Raw genomic sequence first — 25,718 nt, forward strand, 5'->3', positions numbered from 1 at the left:
GTTGATGCTGGAGGTCAAAGGGGAATGGGCCGACTGGTTCAAGCTGATAGAAGAGCAACTTTGACTGAAATAACCACTCATTACATACACGAGGTATGCAGCAAAGCATTTGTGAAGCCACAACACGCACAACCTTGAGGCGGTGGGCTACAACAGCAGAAGACCCCACCGGGTACCACTCATCTCCACTACAAATAGGATAAAAATCCTACAATTTGCACAAGCTCACCAAAATTGGACAGTTGATGACTGGAAAAATGTTGCCTGGTCTGATGAGTCTCAATTTCTGTTGAGACATTCAGATGGTAGAGTCAGAATTTGGCGTAAACAGAATGAGAACATGGATCCATCATGCCTTGTTAACACTGTGCAGGCTGCTGGTGGTGGTGTAATTGTGTGGGGGGTGTTTTCTTGGAACACTTTAGGCCCCTTAGTGCTAATTGGGCCTCATTTAAATGCCACGGCCTACCTGAGCATTGTTTTTGACCATGTCCATCCTTTTATGACCACCATGTACTCATCCTCTGATGGCTACTTTCAGCAGGATAATGCACCATGTCACAAAGTTTGAATAATTTCAAATTGGTTTCTTGAATATGACAATGAATTCACTGTATTAAAATGGCCCCCACACTCATCAGATCTCAACCCAATAGAGCATCTTTGGGATGTGGTGGAACGGGAGCTTCGTGCCCTGGATGTGCATCCCACAAATCTCCATCAACTGCAAGATGCTATCCTATCAATATAGGCCAACATTTCTAAAGAATGCTTTCAGCACTTTGTTGAATCAATGCCATGTAGAATTAAGGCAGTTCTGAAGGTGGAAGGGGGTCAAACACAGTATTAGTATGGTGTTCCTAATAATCCTTTAGGTGAGTGTATATTATGCCAAAACAAACTTTTATTTTGTATGCGATTAATCGTGATTATTTTTTGACAGCCCTATTTGAGACAAAACATTACTTGGTCTTTAAAATAAGTCACTGTACAGAATATAACAGACACACGCACATACACACACAGACACATATCAAACACCAGGGTGCAGCAGAGTCATTCAGATACTCTGAATTAAGTTACTGCATAGGTTTGCTGGTTCATTACTACAGTGTTGCTTAAACAACTCATAACTTCCTGATTTTCACCTGATATTTACATTTATTTGGCAGTTGCAGTGTAACAAAGGATTTTTTTGGTATACAAAAGTGCCACATAGCCTTTTTAAACATATGGGCGTTTTCCTTGACAGACTAAAATGAATATTTGAGCTGCCTTTATTCAAAAAACAACTTGTACTGACATATCTTAACATATATCAGTGGACTTGTTTTATCTCAATATGCACACCATTACTGTTTTTTGTAAGGTATGGTTGTAAAAACTACTTAAATGGCCTAATATAACTAAAGGCCTAGTCTTGGATTAACCTATACCCTTGCTCCTTAGACAATTAATATTTGCTTCTTAAGGAAAAGGAAAACATTTGGTTGAGAGACAAACTTTATTTAAAAAACTTAAATGCAATAATCTGAAAAAAAGATAATTTGCATATATGCATACATTTTTACCATAAAGTGTGGTTGGGCATGCAAATTAAACAAATGCACTACAAAACATTCTGTTCCTAGTACAGAATACGTATAGGATAAGTACATAACAACATGCAGGTTAGAGATAAAAGAGCGTTGTGGTTAAGTCATAAGCATATTTGTTACAGTGGAAGAACACACAAAAAAGACTGCAATACATGTATGTAGACTAAAAAAGCCATTTGTCCAAAACCCCCATCCCCTTTCATATAATACTGACCCATAGAAAAATATAAATATGAAGACTTCATGAAACTGTTAAACAGTTGACTTGCATTCAGACCTTTGTCATTTGCAATGCACATATCTGCACTTATTTTAAAGCTATTTGCTTTCTTTCAGTCTGACCTTTGACCTCTCCTCTTATGTCTGCCTTTTTTTAATGGTCCAGTTCATTGCTGTCTTGACTGCGAGGTCTGTAATGATGTGTGCAGAATTCTCGAATTCGAATGCACGCCTCCACCATCATCTCCTCTGGAACTGTTACCACGATTCGGAAGAAGTTCGGATATTCGAAAGCCTTCAGAAAGAACCGACATGAACGTCAGACTAAAGGTAAATAAAAGCCATAAATCAGGCAATGAAGTAAAAATAAAGTAAGGAAAGATTCACCGTAGCGGGTAAACAGAACACAGACTGCTCAGTGACCAGTCGTTCAGTGAACTCCACATCATTCTGGAATTCTGGGAAATGATCCATCTCGATTCCCACCTGAGGATCAGCCCACATAAAATACATTTACTTTAACTTTCTAGCAAACATACAAACTTCGTAGTATAAGCATTGCGACACATTGTACACTAAAGCGCAAATCAATGTACAAACCTGACACATTTAACTTATCATAATGATAAAAAAATTTAATCATTGCTACTATTCCGGTTGTGAGATGTAGAAACGTGCATTTTGGTAAAATAAAGTTCCTGGTGTGATGAATTGCTATAAATTCCAGGGATGTTTCCATAGAAATCTCACTTGTAATGCAGGATGTTATGCTCACCATAATGTACATGGCTCCAGATGGCATCACTGGGTTCAGGCCGGGAACAGTTGATAACTCAGAAAAACAAATCTCTGAGTTTGACTTCGGGGCAAAATAAGAGAGTGTGAGTTATTCTGTCAATTTTAGAGACAAATCCATAATCTCTTGAAATTTTCACAATCAAAGTCGTCTTACTTTGAGAAAACTGATGGTCCTTTGGTAAAACTCTGATGGTGTGCTGTTTAAAATGGTCTCTAATGCTCCCTGGACCACAGTACAAGGTCCCAAAATGCGCTGGCTCAGTTTTACCAAACCCTCTCGTATCTAAAGTGAACATCCAGAATACAAGATTATTATTGCATTTACATTCCCTTACAAAAAAATTACTATTGGTGTACTAGATGCAGAAAAACAGTGACACTTTCAAGGTATCAAGGTAGTGAATGTTTCCATGGTACATTCCTCTTAAAGGGATAGTTAACCCAAAAATACGAATTTGGTTATCATTTACTCAAACTACATGATTATATTTTATTCCACATTTTTTAATAATATATTTATATTTTCATTTTTTTTTAAATACTAGTTACACCAATTGACACAGATCGGTTACACCACATTGACATTTTTGCAACTATCCCCCAAATATTCTTTCAAAATGCAATAAAACCAGTCATTTTAGACTTGGTCCTCAAAAAATAGAATTTATGCAAGTAATCTGCTAATTTATTTTAAAATGTAACCCTTTTACATTATTTGAACCCTAATACATTTGTGTACGAAATGAAATGTAAGAAAAACAGAAAATTCGTCGTCATTTTTTCACTCTCATGTTGTTACAAACCTGTATAAATTTCTTTGTTTTAATGAACACAAGACAAGATATTTTGAGGAATGTTTGTAACCAAACCGTTCATAAGCACTATTCACTTCCATAGTATTCTTTTATCCTACTGTGGAAGTGAATGGGTCTTATGATTGGTTTGGTTACAAACATTCCTTAAAATATCTTCCTTCGTGTTCAAAAAGAAATGTGTACAGTTTTGTAACAACATGAGAGTGAAAAAATGATGAAATAATTTTCATTTTTGGGTGAACTATCTCTTTAAAGAATATTTTGTGTCATCAACATGTCATCAACATGTATTTCATTTCATACAAAAATGTATTAGGGTCAATGACGCAACATTAATTATTTTGTGTCCGTATGGTTCAAATAATGTAAAAGGGTTAAAATTTTAAATTAAATTTGCAGATTACTTAAATTCTCTTTATTGAAGAAAAATTTCAAAAATTTCTGGTTTTATTGCATTTTGAAAGAATATTTGGGGGATAATTGCAAAAATGTCAATGTGGTGTAACCGGTCTGTCTCAACTGGTGTAACTAGTATTTTTTTTTAATGAAAATATAAATATATTCATAAAAATGTGGAATAAAATATAATCATCTAGTTTAGTGTAATACGATTTTTTTACATACTTTTTTTACATAATTTCTCAAAGATTATTCAGAGAACAGAGCTATTTTTAGCATATGTCAGGACAAATACTACATATAATATTAGAAATAACTAATAAAATTATATTTTAAAATGATTTTTTTTTTAAATGATTATACTTCCATGCCATCAAGGTGGATAAAATATTCAATATTTCTCATTCTTTGGTGCAATTGGCGGTTACACCATTTGACATTTTCAGGTCTATTCAGTCTTAACTTTCATAAAAATGGTGCAAATGTAATTTTTTATTGCATAAAATTAACATAAACACACTATGTTCATTGAAATAAACCTGATGCATGCTTTTAAAACAAGTTTTTTGAAAGATTTTTGAATTTCTCATCTTGCCAAACTGTTTTTGTCACTAACCCATTTATAAATGTTTATTAATGTTTTCTCAATTAAATACAGGTAAAAGTCTCACACTTATTTCATTTCCAAAGATGTTGTTGCGATCGTGGATGAGGATCCAGCCCATCCTCCAGCCTGGAACCAGCCAGCGCTTTGCCAGACCACCACAGGACAGGATGGGTACGTCACTGCTGAGAGGTGCCATGAGATGAAAGTCACATCCAGGGAATACCTGCAAACATAAACACCATGTATCAGCCCAACAATGCACATTGCAATGTTGTCCTTAAAACATTAGAAATCTGAAATGACACATTAAAGTACATAATGTAAAACTAATATTGTATAGCAATGCAAGGACAAAATACTCAAGAAGTCTTTGTGGCAGTAAACAACTGTATATGTAGCAATATGCCAGATGTTTTCTAGAGTTTTCTACAAGAAGCCAATAAAACATTATGGAGGTTTAGGATGGGGGGGTCCAGAAAAAGGTCCAGAAGTAACGAAAGAAAGAGAGAGAGATTCTTCGTACAGTACAGTTTATTGCAGACATCCGTCTGGTTCTAATTATGCTTATGGCTTGATGTTGGGTAGATGGATCCGCCCCACCTCCTATTGGCTAAAATACTACAGTTTGTGATACAGGCCTGCCTCTTTCTCTCTTAACAGTCAGTTGTGTTGTTGTCGTGTTTTTAACAGGGTCCAGACTGCAGAGACACAAATACAGTACCAGATGGGACACAAAGACACATCCAGTCAAAGACCTCTCAACTAAACACCTGCAGTGAAATGCAAAGTCTGTTTATGTCTTCCACCCTCTATCTTGACTTAATGTGTCAACCTCACGCATGCACTAATCACAAACACATGCAATGAAAAGTGCATAGTCATGGGGGTGGACTCGAGCTGCTCACGAATAAACATCATGCGTATTTTCAAGCTACAAACACCTCAGACTGCTTCACAAACGTTATTAACTTATCAGCCCCGACTATAACCATACTGGTCCTTCATCATGACCCAAATCCAAGAATGCTATTGGCTTCAATTCAGCAAACACAGCTCCACTGATGATGTGGTCACCATTCTGGATATGCTGCATGAACTGAGCCAGGGCAATTCAACGTTCCTCTCTTTAATTACAAACCACGGGCTTGGCTGACAGACAATGAGGCTCCAAACACCACTTTTTAAATCACGTCAGCAAACTAAAAGCCCAAGATCTTGAAAATTTCACCCTGTGCCAATAGTGAAGTTGTTGCAGAGAATAATAGGCTAAAATTGATCTATCATCTAGCTATCTATCTATGAAAAAGGGTCTGCCTTAATCAAAGCTGGTTAAATGTGGAAAAGTTAAAGCAAGTTATAAGTTTAAGGAAAGAAAATTATTGTGCATTTTGATTTGTAGGAGTTTCCTGATTGGATGTGAGCTCACCATGTCTCCATAGATCTCATCAGCAAGGACAGGTACACAGTTTCTTGAAGCAACTAGAAGCAACACAAAATGTCAACTAAAATCATGTAATTTTTGTAAAATGAAAAACATTTATTTTATTATTATTTTATTTTCATTTTACGTAAATAATCAGATGATTCACCTGAAAGTATCTTCTGCAGGTGTTCCTTGGTGAACACAGAACCGCATGGATTGGATGGGTTGTTGACGATCAGGCAGGCAGTTTTCTCATCTATTAAACTCTCCATATGTTGAAGATCAATCTCCCAAGATTTCTCTGGCTAAGAAGATCAAATAAGGTAAAAAAAAATGAAACTCAGTTCAGAGAAGACGCTACTTCTGGGTACTGCTGATAAAAATAAAAACATAGACATCTGACATTTAAAGGAATATTCCATTTTCTTAAAAGAAAAATCCAGATATTTACTCACCACCATGTCATCCAAAATGTTGATGTCTTTCTTTGTTCAGTCGAGAAGAAATTATGTTTTTTGAGGAAAACATTGCAGGATTTTTCTCATTTTAATGGACTTTAATAGACACCAACATTTAACACTTAACACGTAACAGTCTTTTTTCAACGGAGTTTCAAAGGACTATAAACAATCCCAAACGAGGCATAACGGTCTTATCTCGCAAAACGATTGTCATTTTTGACAAGAAAAATAACAAATATACACTTTTAAACCACAACTTCTCGTCTAGATCCGGTCCAGCGCGACCTAACGTAAATGCGTAGCGACGTAGGGAGGTCACGTGTTGCATATATAAAACGCACATTTGCGGACCATTGTAAACAATAAACTGACACAAAGACATTAATTAGTATCAGTTGACATACAACAATGTAGCCACGGTCCTCTTTCAACACACTTGTAAACACGGGGGCGGAGTTTCACGTTCGTCTTCTGTGACCTCTTGACGTCATGACGTATTGCGTGGGGTCACGCTGGCGCATCACGACCGGATCTAGATGAGGAGTTGTGCTTTAAAAGTGTATATGTGTTATTTTTCTTGTCAAAAATGATGCCTCGTTTGGGATTGTTTGTAGTCCTTTGAGACTCAGTTGGGAAGGGCTGTTGCGTGTTGAGTTGGGTGTTGATTGTTGGTGTCTATTGGAGTCCATTAAAATGGGAGGGGTCCTGCAATGTTTTCCTCGGGAAACGTGGTTTCTTCTCGACTGGGCGGGGAGGGACATCGGCATTTTGGATGACATGGTGGTGAGTAGATTATCTGGATTTTTCTTTTAAGAAAATGGAATATTCCTTTGATAGAAGATGGAACTCTATATTGTTTAAACATAATTGCCATTTTAAACCATCGTTTAAACTCTATGATAATTAAATTGCATGTTAACTGTTCCCTTGTGAAAATATGTGCTACTGTATAGTTTATAGCATTACATTAGCAGGGTATAATGTCATGGGCTTGAACCCAGGGAACACACATACTAAAAAACATCCAAATACATAAATGTAAATGCAATTGCAAAATATGTACATTTCAGAAATCATAAGATTATCAAAATGGTGCCAATTAAATTTAAACAACTGTTTGGTTTTGTGCAATGTCATTCTGTTGTTTACATGTGCGTGCATGTGTGTGTGTTTGTGTGTACACATTAAAAATCATTTATCGGTCCCAGATGTGTGCCATTTTAAAATTATACAGTCATTTTCTGTCTACTTCTACCCTGCTAGTCTTTCATCCTTAGACATCACAAAAAACACCCTTATCCCATGCTGTTTGTTTATTCACCTGCACTGTAAAAAAGTGAAAGTTGGATTAACTTAAAAAAATAACTAATTTTTGATTAATATAAAATAATATGTAAACAAAAAAATATGTAAAATTTCTCACTTTAATTGAAAATGTATTTAGGAAAAGCTTAGGGCCCTATCATACACCGTGTTTTTTGCTAGTTTCAGCCCGGCGCAGTTATTGTTTTCACATTCAGTGACACATTTTTGGTGTGAAAACAAGGTGTGTTCAGGTGCATTGTTGACGCGTTGCTATTTTGATGCAACTAAAATAGACTACGCCATTGACTGACAAAAACCTGGTCTAAAGTCAATGCCGCAATATTGTTCTTGTTATTTAAAGAGCGTGTTAGTAATATGGGCCTATAAACGAGATGACAACACACGTTTGCTTACCACACACAGGGATGCGCAGCAGCACACAAACATTTTTAAATATGACAAATTAAAGAATGAAAACGTAAAAGATTATTATTGAGTCTCTTGAACATAAATGATGACTGATTATGAGACGTTAGAAGGCGTAAAGAGCTGCTTCACCTGTAGCCTTGTAATTAAATGTTTTGCTTTAAACAAATGCAAATATTGCATTTATTTTGTACCTGTGGATATGGTAAGATGAGAACCTTTTTTAAGTAATGCTTTTTAGAAAACTCATGGTGCTGTCCAAGTGCTGAAACGTTTCGGCTCTCCACACGTTTGTAAATTCTTTATCTCCTGTTTGTTACAAATAAAGTATTTTTAGAGTACAAACTTTATCTTGCATATTTGTAAATTATTCTTTAAGATTACTCTGATCATGTAGGCTATCCATACATTTACAGCAATTAAAAGCCTGCTAATTTTACCTCCATGACTAAAAGAAAACAACTTTTAAAGAGAACCAAAGGTTTTATTAAAAAAAAAACTTTCAATACAAATAAAAACAATGATTTTTTTAACATTAATCTTAAACTGGTGGGCTTCTTCCTCCACTTAGTTTTTCAACTTAAAAATCTAAATAGGAAATTGGCATGGCCGAGCGCAACTGGCTTTTAACGGGGATGGGAGATGAGACTCTCATTAGTTTATTGCACGTTACGCCCAAAACACACCCATTACTCATTATGAGAAAAGGAACAACTCTTTTAGACTGTGTGCCAGGCGCACAAACCATTTTTCCATCGTTACATTAGCAAAAGTGGATTCGAACACAACCTTTCAGGCTGTGGGCTTAAGACCATGCATTTAGATAATTAAAATAGGGCGCTTAATGTTTAAGTGAATTGAAGTAAAGTCCAACTTTCACTTTTTACAAGTGTGGGGTGATGGTAGTTGTCTATCTGCTTGACAGACTAGCATTTGTTTCGGTAATCTGTCTTATTTACTCACCAGCAGATTGTAGAGCTTGACCTGGATGCCCATAGACACAGCTAGTGTCTTATAAAGCGAGAATCCAGGACATGGCACTAGTATGTTGTCACCTGGGTTACACAATACACTGATAGCCAATTCAATAGCCTGACTGCAGCCACTGGCCAAGATCACGTCCTATAGATACAAAACAGAGTCATTTATTTTTACTCTATATTAAGTAACCGAGTTGTGAAAACAATATTAAAAAAAAATTATAACATTTTTGTACAATTGTGGCAAAATGTGACATACGTTGGAGTCCAGCGGAGCTTCTGGTCGACTGTAGAAATTTGCAACAGCTTCTCTGCTTTTTTGGTAACCTATTTGCGTGATATACATTTTTTAATGAATGTAACAGGATAATATAAAAATAAACAATAATTTCTTAAGATGGAAAATAAACTTTGGCACCAAATGATCATCCTACCTACTGAGGGAGCATAACCATTGTATTTGTGTGAGTCTATGGCCTCCTTCATTGCTTGCAGAACAGTGTCATCTGTTGGCAAGTTTCCAAACACAGTAGGATCACCTGATGGCAAAACAAGTGTAAAACAGACATACATAAGCATGTGCATGAAATATTACTTTTAAAAAATAAGCAAACCAGAACACTGTAAAACAATCGAAATCGAAAAAAGTCACTCATAAGACAAAATATTCTCTTAAAAATAAAGGTGCTATACACAATCCCATGAAAGAAGCATTTCTGGCTGTATGTTTTTATAAAGAAGCTATAACCTCTCAGTCTTTGTAAGCATATAAATAGAGATTTTGATAAAAAATACAGAATTACCGATGGACAGGGCAATCATGGGTTTGTCAGGGTTTGGAGTGAGTTTCATCCCGTCCACTATAGCTCGGATGGGATTGAGAGTGTTTTTGGACATTTCTGAGGCTCTGACGGTCCATCTGGACCTGTGGTTCTTTAGTTTAGTTGGGTTGACATGAGTCTTTACATTGACGTGATGCACACTGTTTCCATTTATTATCTTCTTATTAAAACCAATGCTGTGGATGGTGTGGCTCTGGGATTCATTCATTTTCTCCTGCTTTTTGCGTCTTAATCAGGAAATATAGTTTCAGGGTAAAATATGAAATACTTTTCAAATCACATCAAATAAAAAAAAAAATTATAATAAAAATAAATTAATACACTAAAATACAAATTAATAAATTAAGACAAATACTCAATTTGTTGTCGATGTTGTACATTTAGGCTACATTTTCAGTTTTCAATTTATAAAACAATAATCAAGTTAAACACAATATCATCAAAAATAGGTTAGCCAGCATGCAAATATAAAAGCTCAAAATGGCCTATTAATAATATTCCCTATTAATATACTGCAAACTTATTCTTTCTAATGCTTGAAGGTAAAAAATTATATAGTATAATTTATCTACAGAAGCAAAGATGTAACATAATTACCTTAAGTTGTTTATTTTTATAAGATGCGCACTCCAATGGCTCGTACCAATGTTAAATCTATATGCGTGTATTGAATCATTAAGTCCGTTCAACAACGGCTTTATACAGAATACCCCAGAATGGGTGTTAAACCCAGCCCATATTTTCATTGGTGCAGACTGAGGGCAGTCCCAAACTCCCCTGTTACATCATAAATGTAAAATCCTATAGTTTTGGGGGGTTGAACCCCATAAATCTGTTCCTAGAAACTGTTGTGATGCACATGATCTGTAATGGACCCATAAACCACATCCAGCAAGCACTAAATCATCTCAAACCATTATCAGTGTTATACTAAGACATTGTGCTCCTTTCATTTATTTAAGCAAGCAACAACAGTATTTATTTAACATATATTATTAGTTTTCATATTTTGTTCAAAGGAGTCATGGTATAAGCGCTGCATGGTAACCTATGCATCTCTAAAATTGTTTCATTTCAGGTTTTCATACTCAGGTTAAACATCCAAAACATCCTTTGGTGAGACCTCATCGATTCTAAGCTAAACCAAACGGGGCTGGACGTCACCACATCTGTCTTGCATAAGTTAAAGTTACGTTTGTGGGAGGCTGTTCTCATTTCATCACTGTGTTGATGCCAAAGCTTCATCTATTGGTCCATTCTGCATTGTTATTTAAGTCTGTGCAAAGCCTTTGCCAACTATCATATAGGGCAGGGGTCTCCAACCTTTATTATTGTTTAAAATGTTAACATACATAAAATAAGCAAAGCTAATAAAAAATATGTAATAAATAAATATTAAAATTGATGCTATTAATAGAATGTGCTTTGGCGGGCAACTCACAGACTCCGTGCGGGCAACCTCGGGCACCATGTTGGAGATCACTGCCATAGGGAGCCAATTGGCGGGTTTAAGGTTTTGATAATGCAAATTCTGGAAACAACTTTTTTCAGATTTCCTTGTATATTATTATGGAGTCAATATACTGCACAGATCCATCTCATTTGGCTAAAAATGTATATTTATAATCTACTACTTATTTATTTTTATCTAATTACCAGGACTAGAAAAGTCTTTTATAAAGCGATAATTTACCAAAAATTTGTATCCTGTCAATATTTACTTTCCCTCAAGTTTCAAACCTGTACATATATATATATTTTTTTTTGCTAAACACAATACAGTTTTTGAGCACCATTGACTTCCATAGTATTTTGTTCTCCTACTATGGAAGTCAATGGTGCTTTTGATTCCTGCTCGATTACAAATATCTACTTTTGTGTTTATGTATATAATTTTATACAGGTTTAAAACAACTTAAGGGTGAGAAAAAAATGACAGAATTTTCATTTTTGGGTCACTTTAACCTTATTTCACCTGCACGTATATTAGTTGCTATTTTATCTACCCCATCTGATGCAATAATGACAAAGTAAAGTCGGGTAAACAAGCGTCAGAATGGATGGTTTTGGACAGCACTACATTTGAACTTTAAACTCTCTTTCTATTTGATCTTGGCATAACAATTTATTACATAAGCCAACTACACTAAAACACCAAATTAGTGAACCTTTGACTAACCTTAAAACACTAAATAATTAAATGAAAGTAGGGTCAACGCAACCTAAACGTTAAATGCAAATGTTATTTGCGTTATACTCGATAGTTTAAAAAAAAATCCTTACATAACCCTACAGGTCAATCAAATGAAGTATGTCAACATGTATTCGGTCATGTATTCAGTAAATAGACCATCCAAACATCCAGCAATTTCCCTGGTCATACACGTCATCACTAAACGAATAGCACATGACGTTCCACATCATATATTTATGATTTAAACAGCATTAAATCCTAATCACAGCATGAAACGAATTTTTATCCTTCATATCATCACAATGTTTATTTAAGGTAACATTAGAAGTCGTCTTCATAAAGTAAACTGATCAGGTAAAAAGGTTTATCCAAACATTCAATGTAAACCACCAAAATAGATAATCAAACAGTTTTGGGTACCGATGCACCTGCGAACATGATAAACATCACGTTCATTCATGCCGAGTGGGTCAAAGCCCGCATTAATTACATAATACAAATATTACTCCGTATTTACCCTCCTTTAGGGTTATAATCAGGGTCATCCGAGTCTGTCGTGTCTGAATCTGAGTACGTATCAGAGTACAGAGTATTTGCATCGAAAAATGCATACACTTCTTCGTCAGACTCCGATGAATGTGTGATCCTGGCGCATTCGTCCATGCTTAGTCTATAAAGACACACTTGAGGTTGAAGCCACCTGGACTTCATAAGGAAGCTTTGACTCTCCATTGATAGTTTCAGGTTGTGTCCGCTAGTCAAAACCTGCTGTGTAGCTTCTCTCATCTCTTCTGCATTGAATCTATGTTGCTTTGACACTGCTTTTGATGATGATTGAAGGAATGAGGAAGGTGATGAAGAAGTGATTTGGAGGACTAAAGGAGCTTGTGAAGAAACTAAATTGGACTGCTGATGCTGATATGATGGCACGTCCTGGATGTAAGACAATGAAATGTTCGTAGAGGAGGAATCCGCCAAAGACGGAGATGATAAGGTCTGTGCGCGTGTGGAAAGGGCGTCAGGTTGTGATGTGTGCAAGAAAAGAGGTGGAGTGCTTTTGGATGATGATGTAGGAGTGCATAACGCCTGTACAGCCTCTTCATAGAGCTCCTCAGAACATTCCTGAAGGATGCTCTTCATTTTTTTGCCATGTCTGGAGCACATCTGCTCTGTACGTTTAGGCTCATCTTTGTTTTGTTCTGTTTCTGATTCAGTCTCTGAGTGTTTCTGCTGCCACCTCCTTTCCTCCAGCATAGATGGACTACAGCCAATCTGACAGATCTCACCCGACATCTGTGTGGAGGTTGTCATCCGTCCATCGTGACACGTCTCCGTTAAACTTCCCTGAGGACTTTCCTTTCTTTTCTGCCACAAGCCCTGCGAAATAAATAACTGCTTTGAGCTGGTTTGTGAGAGTCTTGTTTCCTTGCTGTCTTGAGATGGCCTGGAAACTACATGAAGGGTTCTTTGAGACGGTTTATTACTCTTTGGAGCATCCTTCTGTTCCTCACATGTGTTTGAACTCGGTGATAGAGAGCTACTGTCGTCACAGTTTTGATTTGAAGTCACAGCTGAAAGAAAGAAAAATGCAGATGAAGGAAAACCTCTACAATTTTGGATCTGATACATTTTGAGACAAAGTCGATTTCTAACCACAGTTTAGGAGCCTTCGGAGAACATTGGCAAGAGAAGCGCTATCCCGTGAGAGTAATTTCTTCAAAATCTTCTCTCCTGCGGCCTGTGGCAGTGACTGGTCCAGTACCTGGACATGTCCATATGCAAGTACAGAGAGATTCGTCGTGAATAAAGTAAGAATCGACAAGATGAATCACTTCTTAGATTACATACAACGTGTGCACACACGCACCTGTTCAATACATGTGGACTGTGGCAAGGCTTTATCTAGCGCTTCCAAATAGTGTGAAAGTCTCTCCTCCAGTTTCTGTGCATAGCGTTCACCATATTGCTCCTCCATTAAATCCTGCAAAATTGAATCAAACACGTAAGGAATAATTGACGACGGGCCATTGAATTATAAGAAAATAATGCACACCCAAGGTGCAATGCACCGCAGGTGTGCATTATTTTCGAATAATTCAAAGGACCGGAGTCAATTATTCCTCTTATACCACAGTTACCCCAAACATTGCTCTGGTGCCTATTTTTAAGACATTTGACAAGTTAGGTGTGCGGTTATCAGAAATAATGCATACCCTAGGAACATTCCTCAGCCAATCAGAATACAGCATTCAACAGACCCGTGATATAATTTATAATATCTAATGCTAATATAAAATAATAAAAAAACATACAGGTTACATACACAAAAAATTAAAAGTTTCAAAAACAATGTTTAACTTACCCGAATGTAAGCCTCACGCATGCTCCTGTCTCTCGCCAGCGCATGAGCAAAGGACTTGAAATCTTCTCTGTTTTTCTGCATTAGCTCCATGTGCTTGCGGCTCTATAGGCGAGCATCATTTAATAAAAAATTCAAACAGTATTAGTCTAATGTATAGTTTATATAAGTTGCATTTATGCATTTTGCAGATGTTTTATCCAAAGCGACTTAAGAATGAATTACAGTGTATACACAGTGGCGGCCAATTACTTCTTTTTTCGAGGGCGCACAATGCAAAGTTCGTCACAACATGTATGTAGCCCGTCGTGTGTAGTTCATAATTTCAAAATATGTGTTTGGCGCGTTGAGTGAAGATATGTGCATCACGTGTTTTGTTAAAATAAGTGCTTGCTGCAGACGCGTCCAAAGGGTTCATGACAAAAGAGACACTCCCGTTTGCCAGATACTCGCATAATCTCATGCGTAATCAGAGTTTAGTGTTAAGGGAGTGTCTTGCGTGCATTTTGTAAACGTGAGTGTCTCTTTTATCATAAACGGTTTTGACGCGTGTGCAGCAGGCACTTATTTTGACAAAACACGTGATGCACATGGTTCACATGACGCAACAAACACATATTTTGAAAACACGAGCAACATACGTGACACTCCGAACACATATTTTGAATTTGCGCCCCTCGAAAGAGCAGTCACGAGTCGCCACTGTTCATACATTTATGTGTGTTCCCTGGGATTAAACCCATGACCTTTTGCACAGTTAACGCAATGCACTAGCATTGAGCTCTAGGAAGGAACACACACTAAAAAAGTGATATAAAAATCAACATATTTTTGTGTTACTTTAACTTAACAAATTCAGTTAAACAATGTCAACTTGTTTTTATAAGTTATGCCAACTTATCAGAAGTCAAAACTTAAAATAGTATGTTGAATTGATTTGCAAAACCAAATTGTTTTAACCTCATGCTGCATTTTTTGTAATATAACGACCTTTTTAAATCAGATATGCATATATTCATGGCTTATAACATGGAAACCACCATTGTATCTACATAATATACAAAAAATAAATTTTTATCATCACTGTGTTTTAGGGACCCCTTGTGGAGTGAGTGTGCACCTACACATTTGTAATACTGAGGCAGGTTGTCAGGGAACAGGCTCTCGATTTTTTCATCGATGTTAGCAGCACTCTGGTCGTTCCACAGCATCCACATTATAACCTAAAATCAGCACACATACAAAAATGATATATGGTCATGACCAAATATAAATATTCATACAGGTTGAAAACTACATCTAATCCAGACTTGTGACCGAGTCTGTTCTCAGACTGGCATCACTCACAATAAAAAATGCACCAATGTGTTGGCCACAGATATTTTTGATTAATTTCAAATCTGCATATTGACTATAGCATGAAAAAATTCTATCTCACAAACTAATAATTCACAATAGTGGGGTAAAACTGTCATAATTTTTCTTAAGTAGATAAATATTAGCCTGGGAAAACCCAGACAACTTCCGGCAAATTTAGATTTGCTCTGCAAGTAGTCTGGCGAAGATGCCATTCAAACCCATTTCTAATGCTGAGAAATCGCGGCACCAATCAGAAATGTTGGGGCGGGCTTTACTATGACAACAGTGCAGCAACGGTGAAGAAGATTTTGTACATTACAAAGATGTATGCTGCCGTGGAACATCACTCGTTTGAATCAGCTATCGCGTCTGTTTTAAGCGATTTAAACTCTTCCTTTTCGTTAAAACCAAGCAATGAACAAAACTTGAAGCCTTCATATCTAAAAAAAAGTAATTTGAGAGACGTCCGTTAAGTAACGCCCCTTTGGAAATGATTTGTCAATGAAGCTTTGCCAGACCATAACTCAGTTACTACTGAGAATGGTCTGGTTTTAACCAGGCTAGATAAATATAGCTATGGCACTGAAATGATTTTGTTTAAAATAAATGTGCAATGGATATTGAAGAAGCTTTGGATGTGTGAAATTATAGAATGTAAGATGTGGTTTATTTAATTTTATTTAATTATTGATCTGTACTTTATTTATTTAATTTTTATTTATTGTATTTTTCAATCCTGCCTGGGGAATGTTTTTTTTTTTATATTTGGCAAAATCCCAATAAAGACATGTTCTACAAAAATAAATGTTCAATGAGTTAATGTTATTAATAATAAATATTTGATAGCAAAAATAACCTCTAAAGGTTGTGTCGTTTGTATTGAGTGTAGTGTTTTATTTTACTTAGTGCCTCTTTTATAATGTTGGTCTGTTGAATTTTAAATAAATGCATGTTTAATGAAAATGGTTTGATGATGCAACAATAAACTAGCTAATATATCTTAAAGGTATAGAGGGTTTCATCGAACGCACGTGATACACGTCTGGATCCGAACCTTACTTCCGGTTTCTCTTGAACAAATGCCTCGTCGAAAATAACAAATGTTTTGGTTTCCTAGGTAATCTATGTGTTGTTGTTTTGATTGTTATATAAATATACTACGTTTAAAGTACTTTGTGGTTATTTATTATTAGCGGAGTTTACCGGAAGTTACGTGCGGACCGCGACAGCCGCTTGTTTATGTTGTTACTGCTGAAACTGTCTATAGCTAACCCAAAAATGAAAATTCTGTCATCATTTATTCACTCTCATATTGTTACACACCAGTATAAATTTCTTTGTTCTGATGAACATGAAGGAATATGTTTTGAAGAATTTTGTAACCAAATCAATCAGAAGCCCCATTGACATCCATAGTAGGAGAAAAGAATACTATGGAAGTCAATGGGGCTTCTGATCGGTTTGGTTACAAACCCTTCTTAATTTTTTTTCCTTTGTGTTCAACAAATCAAAGAAATTTATACAAGTTTGTAACAACGCCAGAGTGAGTAAATTATAACAAAACTAGGATGACCGTATGTGCCATTCTTCACGGACGCGTTCTGGCAAGGATTTCGGGTGCGTCTTCCGGAAGGCGTATTTGTCATCCGCATACGTCATAGACTAGAGGATTATTATTATTAATACAGAGAAGCAACCGTTATAATTTAAGGTAAGAATGAAACTACGATTGTATGTCTTATGTTTTTAACTGAATGGCGTATGCGGTCAACAAATACGACTTCCAGAAGACGCACTGAAATCCTGGCCCGGACGCGTCCGGGAAGAATGGCACGTATGGTCACCCTAAACAAAACTTTCATTTTGGGGTGAACTATCCCTTTAACACATGTTGATCTTTATTCATTTTAAACATGAACAAAATATTGATCAATTTTAAGTGACAAATGCTTAAACTTAAAATCAGTATCGGCCATAAAAAATCCTCGTCACATCCCTACTTACCAGAGTCTGTAGACCAAACATGATTTTCATGTGTTTGATGGGAGTCACCAGTCGTGGAACAAGCAAGTAAGAAACATCCAAAAACCTGGTCACACGCTCAAAATGCTTGATGTCTCTGGCTTGTACGATCCTCCAGACCTCTGCTGATACCACACGGATTTGGCAAGGCTCTTCAAGAGTCAGAAGACACCAGTCACCTTCAAGCCATAATGGAGGACCTAGAACTGGAAAAAGTAAAACATTTAATCAATCTCAAATTTGTTCAAACATATAAGCTTCTATTTATTAATAAATAACAATAAATAAGATAAAAGTTTAGACATCTACCACATCTTTGACCAAAACACCATCAGTGTGGAACTCACGATTTAAATAAAATAACTACACTCCAATAACTGCATAATTACAAGCAAATGCACGACTTCCTATTGCATGACGTCGTATTTAAATAAAGAAAAAATATGATTTTGTTGTATTAAAGACAAAGCACCTTCGAGGACCTCCATCATTCGTTTACTCCATGCATATTCAATAATCCATAATGATAAATCAGGAATAAGATTGCAGCAGGCTTTCTCCAACCACAATTTTTCATTCGTTCCAGCCAAAGCAGGAGACTGGGTCTTCAACACTGTCATGTTGTCCAAGCATCTGATGTTTCCAGTAAAAATAATGCCTGATGATGTGAGCTTGATGCATGCAGGAAACATCCGATCAGTGACACTGAAGAGATGATGATGAGCTGCTCCATTTAAAAGTCAAATTCAGACATGTCCGGGCAAGCTTGTGGGCGAAACTGTTAAAAACTGCCATTTAATATCTATTCGACAAGTTTGAAGATGCTAAAACTGCTTGGATTAGTATTAAACTGATAATAATTATATTTCAAACTCGATAAGCTACGTGCTGTTTACTGTTTTTAAAAAACGCTCAGTTAAAGAAACACTACAAAATAAGAGACCTGCCTCAAAAACTTTCTAACACAATGAAAACTTCTTAAAATAAATCTTAAATAATGATCTTAAAACAAACAATAATTTTGCGTATTATTAAATTACGTTTAATTTATACGTTTAAAATTACAAAAGCAAAAAAATTAAGAGTAACTTTTATTTGTCTTTTTGTTTATGCACTAAAAAATCGCGGAGTTTAAAAACGTAATTTCTGACAGTTGGTATGGCAATCATAAATTGTTAAAACAGGTCAATTTTCTTACAAAAATATCTTTAGATAAATAAAGAGACGTGGTAATTTTGAAGTGTTACGTTTAAATAAAAAAAAAACATGTAATAGGTATGGCGTCTTTTATTTTGAAAAATATTTTTCCAGCTTCACACTTTACCACAGAAAGCATGACACAGCGCTTGTTGGCGTGATGTGTTGACTTTTAGTGGTTCGGTTGTTTTTTATGTAACCAAATTTTGACATGTTTTATGCCACATTTTTAATTGTCTGCTATTGATAGGAAATCTCAACGTTTAAGGTAAGACATTTTTTGATTCATTTGGTCTTGTAAATGCATTATATACTTGTTTTATTTTGTATAATGAGACACGATCTCATATTTTAAAAGTAGTTTAATTTCTTAGTTTAAGACACGCCCCTATATAACTTTGAAATGAATGACGTTTTTCAGAATACACTTCAAAGATGCCGCCACGCGTCGATGACGTGATGAAGCTCTGTTGCGAACTATCCGCAAATCAACAAGTAAAGACAACAGTGAAGCAGTCTGGGAAGGGGGCAGTGGCAGCTGGTGGTCTGGCTTTTGCAGGAGGATTATTAGGGGGTCCTCTAGGCATTGCAGTGGGCAAGTACCATTTGCTTCAACATGCTTTGAGGAAAGCATAGTGTGATGTTCTGATATATAATATACTGTCTTTTTAAGGTGGTGCTGTTGGCGGCCTGCTTGGATGTTGGATGACCAGTGGACAATTTAAACCTCTACCCCAGGTTATCATGGAACTGACACCAGACCAGCAGAAGAGACTTTATGAGGATATTGCTGCCATCCTAGACTCCATAACATGGACTGATGTTGCACAGTTAACTGCCCTTGTAATGGGAAATGCCACACTACAGCAGCAGGTGACGGCAGCCCTTTTGGGCTATATTCATAGGGAGCTTCAAGCTGAAGTGCACTATGTAGACTGACATTTTCTCACCATCATTTCAATGCCAATCAGGTGTCATAAAGGTTATGGGTTAGATGCTTGAGTACTGTAGTTAGAATTTGCTGAAATGTTTGATATGGTACACTTGAATCGGATCATCAATGATATTTTTCCTAATCTAATGGAATCATGTTTGGTTTCATTTTAGGACATGTGTAATGGAGCCATGGATTTAATTATGCGAATAGTTCAGAAAATATGTGATTATGCTTTTGTTCAGTGCTGACTTGAATTTTATCTGATTATGAAATGAAATATATTTTGTCTTCTGGAAGAACTGTTTCTAGATGCATGGCCAGTAAAAAGCCTCAAAAACAGATTGTTGATTGTTTTAAAATGTGTATTTATTAAGGATATGGCAAGACAAATAAAGTCATTCAGAGGAAATGTCTCTTCATCCAACAATTACAGTATCCTCATCAGGAAATTCATAAAAAGGCACCTCCAGGTTGAGGGGTGCAGGTCCTTTTCTAATCCTGCCCGATGCATCATAATGCGACCCGTGGCAGGGGCAGTAGTACCCACCGTAGTCACCAGCATTTGCAATTGGGACACAACCAAGATGAGTGCAGACTCCAATGACGATAACCCAAGAAGGGTTGGTGACACGATCTCTGTCGTGTTCGGGATCTCGAAGCTCTGAAAGGTCTACAGTCTGCTCGGCTGCGATCTCCTTCTCTGTTCTGTGGCGGACGAAGAGAGGCTTACCTCTCCACTTAAAGGTCATATTTTTCCCCTCTGGTATATCAGACAACTTGATCTCGATTTTGGACAAGGCCAGGACGTCAGCAGATGCACTCATTGAAGAAACGAACTGGCTCACCACGGTTTTGGCCGCGTAGACCCCCACCACAGCAGTGGCCCCGGTAAACAAGTAAGAGAAGGCCTTTCTAGCATCACCACTGTGCTGGGAAGATTTCTTAGGATCCATCACCTCAACACGACGATAATCAGAGAAGTCAGGAATTTTGATATCGGTGTGAGCAAGACGTGCTCCCAAATGGCCTAATAGAGAAATAAACATCACAAATGGCGTTATTATGTTAACATTTATGTTAACACTTATCCAAAGTCACTTACAGTGCATTTAAGCTATATACATTTTGCATTTTCCCTGGAAATCAACCATATGATCTTTGCATTGCTAACACAATATTTAACCAATATGGTAATTGTATTACCACAGTTTTTTTTTTACAAACAAGATGGTTCAACTATGGCTACTATAGGAAGACAAAAGTGCATTTGTGTAAGTAATACTTTACTACATAGCTATTACCATAGTTTAACTGTCATTTTCGTGAATATACATTTGCAGAATAAAGGAACAACCTGATTAATAATGCAAACTTTACAGGTGTTTACCAACCAACAGGAATGTCAGAAATGCCTAGAGCCTGACCAGCCTGTCAACTCACATGAACGCGTTTACGTGATCACCTTACCGGTCAGAGAAGCCGGTCGAGCAGAGTTCATCATCACGTCTCCAGTGTTTACTACTGAGGGCACTAAGGCTTTCATCGGACCACAAGCCTGCAAGTAAGGGGACAAAGACCCCCAACGAGCGGCTAGGGACAACATTTTAACCCGCTTTAGAGATCTTTAAACACCGTTCGGTCACACCGACCTTTGAAGAGCGAGCTTGTTTCTGTAAAGCTCCTCCCACCGCGACTCATAGGTGACCGGACGGTGCCTGAACGGAAAGCGTATAATAAAATAAGAAAAAGTGATGAAATTCCTTTTATAAAACTATTAAAATGTTCAATTAATTTAAATGAGTTAATTATCACCTCAATTTTTAATTTAAAAACGTTTAATATTTTCTAGTAGTTGATATATTTTAAGTGGCATCGTAAGCGCATTCTCTTGAAGATGTAAACAGTTGTCGGGATCCGCACGATGGTCACCTGAAAATTAAACATGAGATTATTTAGGCGTAAAATAGCGATCATAGTTGTTCTTGCTTATGCTATATTTTCACTGTATGCCGCATATAATGTGTTTTTTAGTAAAAGGGTCATATCTCGTGTTCATCGAGTAGTCAAAAAGGGCTCTGCGACTTTAGGTAAGAGAATGAAGGATAATAACCAATATCATTTTTCAAGTTAGTCTTATGATAAAAATACAACGTGCTGTTGCTATATACGCTACATATCGTCCATAAATATTTGCATTAATTCAAGCCTCTAACAGATTTGTTGAATACGGTCTATGTTTCCAGATAATGGGAACGCAGGAGAGGAAGCGTGGAACCCGTGGGAAGAAGACGAGCGTGCTTACTCTATTGCAGTCCAAAAAAATCGAGATGCATTCAGATCATACCAAGAACAAATTGCTATTAGCAGGCCAAAAAGATATAAAGTTCATATCTGGGGAAAAGCTGCCATAGGTAAAATAGAGATTTAATTCAGAAAAAAATGTTATTATTACATTATTACATGTCTTTTCGAAAAGATATTGCTTGTTTTGCCTTGGTTGTTTTTGCATGCTAATATGATTTGTTAATAACTTAATGTGAAAATAACATGAATAAAAAAAGGCATTTCCCGGTTTACATTTTGCTAGGACTTTATCTCTGGGAACACATTTTAGAAGGTCCTCTCAACCCACCGGACAAATCTAGCCAATGGAGAGAAGGGGAGATCGAGTCGGGGAAGATCAATTTCAGGTAATCTCAAATGTCATGGGTTTGATTCCCAGGGAACACACATGCTGATTAGATTCATGCCATTGAAATAGCTTTGGATTATTTATGCCGAATGCAGAAATATCATACATTTTGGTTATGCCAATCTGTGCCCAGTTTCTACACAGGTCCAGCGGTAGTCCAAGGACACATTGCTCTCGACACAGACAGTGTGGTATTAGTGCTGAATGGTCGTGTGCAGCAAAAAATATCCTACTCCATCCAGTGGCTTCAGTACGTCCAGGGCCTGGTGCAGGCACACACTGTGTCCCGAGTGGCTGTGGTCCTTTTGGGCAATGAGGAGTGCAATAATGACTGGATAAGTTCTTACCTGAAAAGGAATGGAGGATTTGTGGACCTTCTCTTCCTTGTGTATGACAGCCCTTGGGTCAATGATAAAGACATCTTCCAGTGGCCGCTAGGTGTTGCCACGTAAGATTTAGTTTTTCTTTTATACATTTTTAGTCTTGGAAAGAGTTTGTTTATATATTTCCTCTTATGGATTGTTTTTATATTGGGATTTTCTTTTTCTGCAGCTACAGGAATTTCCCTGTAATCTCACTTAGCAGTCATATGATAAACTCTGCTAGACCATACCTCTGCAACTTCCTCGGGACTGTCTACAAAAATTCCTCAAGGGAAACTCTGATGAACATCCTTAAGCAGAAAGGAATGGAGAAAGAGTGTATCATGCATGCTAGAGAGAAGTATGTATTTCTGGAAGTAATGTGTGTTCTGTCTGTTTTTGTAGTTATATACTTGATTTTTATATACTTTATATTACATGAGTGACTAGATAAGGTAAGTCAAGTGTTCCCAAGATCACACATGAAAAAAATGTATACCTTTGGATAAAAATCTGCCTTTAAAAAAAAAAATGCAATAAAGCTTTTATTGCTTTGTGTTTCAAAAGACATATCATAACAAAAATGAAATAGAACAGTATACCCTTAAAGTTGCAGGATTGTGCAAGTATTGCTTTGTTTTACAATACTTTTTGCATGCTGTATCATCAGGTGGCTTCCTCAGGAGACGACTGACACTTCCAGAAAGTACCAGATGGCGTTAGCACAAAGTGACCTCACCCTTTGTCCAGTAGGAATAAACACAGAGAGCTATCGCATCTATGAAGCATGTGCCTATGGCTCTGTGCCTGTAGTGGAGGACGTCCTGACTCCAGGGGATTGTTCAGCCAGCACCCGGTCCCCACTCCGACTACTTAAAGATGCAGGAGCACCCTTCATCTTTCTCAAGGACTGGAAGGAGCTGTCCGTTATCCTGGAGAAGGAACGGGGAATGAGCCAGAAAGAGAAAACGGAGAGGAGAATGAAACTGCTGGAGTGGTACAATGCTTTCCGTCAGCAGATGAAGGACAAGTTTACAGAGGTCCTGGAAGAGGCATTTTTTAAAGTCAGTTAGGATAAGCTTAGGGAATGTTATTTTGACTCACAGCGATGCTATGCATCGATATCGTATTTTTAAAGATACTTTTTTTGTTTAGTTTGTGTACTGTGAAGTTTTATTTGTGATGTGTTTGTAGTGTAAGTTGTTAAGTTGATGTTAATCAAATGCTGCTGTGCGTTAATGCCCTTAATGTATTAATTTATTATACATCATGCCATTTCATGAAAATAATCCAAGCACTTACCCAAGTAAGTGTATACTTTATATAGTAGCCTATAGTTTAATAAATTATGTACCTAGCTGTGTTTTATTAAGTTAGTAATTAGTTTAGACAGTAAATTTAACATTACATTTTTCACATGTGTCATATGTTGTTTTCAGCTCGGTGCAGTAAAATAAAAGTCATGATTTTATTTTGAAACTGCCTGGTTTTTACAAGCAGTATAAAAATAAGTGTAGATGGGATAGTGTCAGCAATGCAATGGTCATGAGTTTGAACCCCACTTAACGCACGTATTGATAGCATGTATAGCTTGTAATGCATTGTAAGTGTCTGCCAAATGCATTAAATATGAAAAAATGTAACAAAAAAGACAGTATGCTGTACCGTAAAAAATGTAACAAAAAAGACAGTATGCTGTACCGTAAAAAATTTTACAAAAAAAGACAGTATGCTGTACCGTAAAAAAATGTAACAAAAAAGACAGTATGCTGTACCGTAAAAAAATGTAACAAAAAAAGACAGTATGCTGTACCATAAAAAAGTAACAAAAAAGACAGTATGCTGTACAGTAAAAAAAGAAACAAAAAAGACAGTATGCTGTACCATAAAAATTTAAAACAAAAAAGACAGCATGCTGTACCGTAAAAAATTAAAACAAAAAAGACAGTATGCTGTACCGTAAAAAAATTTAAAAAAAAAAGACAGTATGCTGTACCTTAAAAAAATTATAAAAAAGACAGTATGCTGTACCGTAAAAAAATTAAAACAAAAAAGACAGTATGCTGTACCGTAAAAAAATGTAACAAAAAGACAGTATGCTGTACCGTAAAACATGTAACAAAAAAAAGACAGTATGCTATACCGTAAAATTAAACAAAAAAGACAGTATGCTGTTCCGTAAAAAAATTAAACAAAAAAGACAGTATGCTGTACCGTAAAATTTTTTAAACAAAAAAAGACAGTGTGCTGTACCGTAAAAAATTAAACAAAAAAAGAAAGTTTGCTGTGCCGTTAAAAATTAAACAAAAAAAAGACAGTATGCTGTAACGTAAAAAAGTAAACAAAAAAGACAGTATGCTGTACTGTAATACATATAATTGGAGTGGGTGATTAAGCTAGCATTAGTATACCACCCTACTACCTAAACATAAATGTATGGTTTTAATCAATTCATTAAAAGCTGTTTTTTAGCAAACCTAGCCAAACGTGCTACCAAGCAACACAAAAAAGTGTAGTACCATACACCTACCACCAGGGGTCATACATAACACAATATTAACAGTTTTGACTAAGACCCCCATGTCCACAACATTTAAAGCCCCACTCACAATTTCTACCCCCCCCAAAAAAAGAAAATTCTAGATCTTGACATAAATAAAAAGATGCAAAATAACCAAACACTTTTGACATTTAGCTTTTGTAAAATTTGTTTTGTCTTATTT

At 36.4% G+C, this 25,718-nt stretch overlaps 5 protein-coding genes across 6 annotated transcripts; 2 read left to right on the forward strand and 3 right to left on the reverse strand.

Moving 5' to 3' along the window:
- Positions 1-1,485: 1,485 nt before the first annotated feature.
- On the reverse strand, positions 1,486-10,613 carry tat (tyrosine aminotransferase). Its single transcript, XM_073853697.1, has 12 exons — positions 10,471-10,613; positions 9,835-10,100; positions 9,466-9,570; positions 9,291-9,358; positions 9,015-9,173; positions 6,026-6,164; positions 5,863-5,915; positions 4,504-4,659; positions 2,770-2,895; positions 2,593-2,676; positions 2,205-2,303; positions 1,486-2,112 (listed from the first exon to the last, which is right to left on the reverse strand). The coding sequence occupies exons 2-12, from the start codon at positions 10,079-10,081 to the stop codon at positions 1,972-1,974; spliced, it is 1,377 nt and encodes a 458-aa protein (XP_073709798.1). The 5' UTR covers positions 10,082-10,100; positions 10,471-10,613; the 3' UTR covers positions 1,486-1,971.
- Positions 10,614-12,346: 1,733 nt separating this feature from the next.
- LOC129419723 (uncharacterized) lies at positions 12,347-18,735 on the reverse strand. 2 transcript variants are annotated; one of them, XM_055174891.2, is made up of 7 exons: positions 18,280-18,735; positions 17,790-18,013; positions 15,551-15,649; positions 14,430-14,531; positions 13,935-14,048; positions 13,721-13,829; positions 12,347-13,638 (listed from the first exon to the last, which is right to left on the reverse strand). In XM_055174891.2, the coding sequence occupies exons 1-7, from the start codon at positions 18,497-18,499 to the stop codon at positions 12,581-12,583; spliced, it is 1,926 nt and encodes a 641-aa protein (XP_055030866.2). In that variant the 5' UTR covers positions 18,500-18,735; the 3' UTR covers positions 12,347-12,580. The 2 variants fall into 2 exon arrangements, with proteins under 2 accessions (XP_055030866.2, XP_055030867.2); XM_055174892.2 differs by lacking the exon at positions 15,551-15,649.
- A 377-nt stretch (positions 18,736-19,112) lies between these two features.
- Positions 19,113-20,280, forward strand: LOC129419726 (protein C19orf12 homolog). Its single transcript, XM_055174894.2, has 3 exons — positions 19,113-19,272; positions 19,426-19,599; positions 19,678-20,280. Exons 2-3 carry the CDS (start codon positions 19,440-19,442, stop codon positions 19,941-19,943), a joined length of 426 nt encoding a protein of 141 aa, XP_055030869.1. The 5' UTR covers positions 19,113-19,272; positions 19,426-19,439; the 3' UTR covers positions 19,944-20,280.
- A 2-nt stretch (positions 20,281-20,282) lies between these two features.
- Positions 20,283-21,636, reverse strand: LOC129419724 (cytochrome b-c1 complex subunit Rieske, mitochondrial). Its single transcript, XM_055174893.2, has 2 exons — positions 21,409-21,636; positions 20,283-20,968 (listed from the first exon to the last, which is right to left on the reverse strand). Exons 1-2 carry the CDS (start codon positions 21,542-21,544, stop codon positions 20,358-20,360), a joined length of 747 nt encoding a protein of 248 aa, XP_055030868.2. The 5' UTR covers positions 21,545-21,636; the 3' UTR covers positions 20,283-20,357.
- A 60-nt stretch (positions 21,637-21,696) lies between these two features.
- rxylt1 (ribitol xylosyltransferase 1) lies at positions 21,697-24,554 on the forward strand. Its single transcript, XM_055174890.2, has 6 exons — positions 21,697-22,028; positions 22,185-22,352; positions 22,529-22,631; positions 22,767-23,081; positions 23,186-23,356; positions 23,666-24,554. Exons 1-6 carry the CDS (start codon positions 21,884-21,886, stop codon positions 24,066-24,068), a joined length of 1,305 nt encoding a protein of 434 aa, XP_055030865.2. The 5' UTR covers positions 21,697-21,883; the 3' UTR covers positions 24,069-24,554.
- The last annotated feature ends 1,164 nt before the right edge of the window (positions 24,555-25,718 follow it).

This window comes from Misgurnus anguillicaudatus, chromosome 15 (assembly GCF_027580225.2).
Source record: "Misgurnus anguillicaudatus chromosome 15, ASM2758022v2, whole genome shotgun sequence".
NCBI classification, from domain to species: domain Eukaryota; kingdom Metazoa; phylum Chordata; class Actinopteri; order Cypriniformes; family Cobitidae; genus Misgurnus; species Misgurnus anguillicaudatus.

Excerpts from the sequence above, each read along its gene's own strand:
- LOC129419724 (XM_055174893.2), bottom strand. The coding sequence starts at position 21,544 with ATGTTGTCCCTAGCCGCTCGTTGGGGGTCTTTGTCCCCTTACTTGCAG. Across the intron at positions 20,969-21,408 it reads TCGACCGGCTTCTCTGACCG|GCCATTTGGGAGCACGTCTT; the intron begins GTAAGGTGATCA and ends TTTCTCTATTAG.
- LOC129419726 (XM_055174894.2), top strand. The coding sequence starts at position 19,440 with ATGCCGCCACGCGTCGATGACGTGATGAAGCTCTGTTGCGAACTATCC. Across the intron at positions 19,600-19,677 it reads TCCTCTAGGCATTGCAGTGG|GTGGTGCTGTTGGCGGCCTG; the intron begins GCAAGTACCATT and ends TGTCTTTTTAAG.
- tat (XM_073853697.1), bottom strand. The coding sequence starts at position 10,081 with ATGAATGAATCCCAGAGCCACACCATCCACAGCATTGGTTTTAATAAG. Across the intron at positions 9,174-9,290 it reads AAGCTCCGCTGGACTCCAAC|GACGTGATCTTGGCCAGTGG; the intron begins GTATGTCACATT and ends TTGTATCTATAG. Across the intron at positions 2,113-2,204 it reads TGTTCTGTTTACCCGCTACG|GCTTTCGAATATCCGAACTT; the intron begins GTGAATCTTTCC and ends TTCTTTCTGAAG.
- rxylt1 (XM_055174890.2), top strand. The coding sequence starts at position 21,884 with ATGAGATTATTTAGGCGTAAAATAGCGATCATAGTTGTTCTTGCTTAT. Across the intron at positions 22,353-22,528 it reads CTGGGGAAAAGCTGCCATAG|GACTTTATCTCTGGGAACAC; the intron begins GTAAAATAGAGA and ends ACATTTTGCTAG. Across the intron at positions 23,357-23,665 it reads ATCATGCATGCTAGAGAGAA|GTGGCTTCCTCAGGAGACGA; the intron begins GTATGTATTTCT and ends CTGTATCATCAG.
- LOC129419723 (XM_055174891.2), bottom strand. The coding sequence starts at position 18,499 with ATGTTTCCTGCATGCATCAAGCTCACATCATCAGGCATTATTTTTACT. Across the intron at positions 14,532-15,550 it reads TGCCTCAGTATTACAAATGT|AGCCGCAAGCACATGGAGCT; the intron begins GTAGGTGCACAC and ends GCTCGCCTATAG. Across the intron at positions 13,639-13,720 it reads CCGAAGGCTCCTAAACTGTG|CTGTGACTTCAAATCAAAAC; the intron begins GTTAGAAATCGA and ends TCTTTCTTTCAG.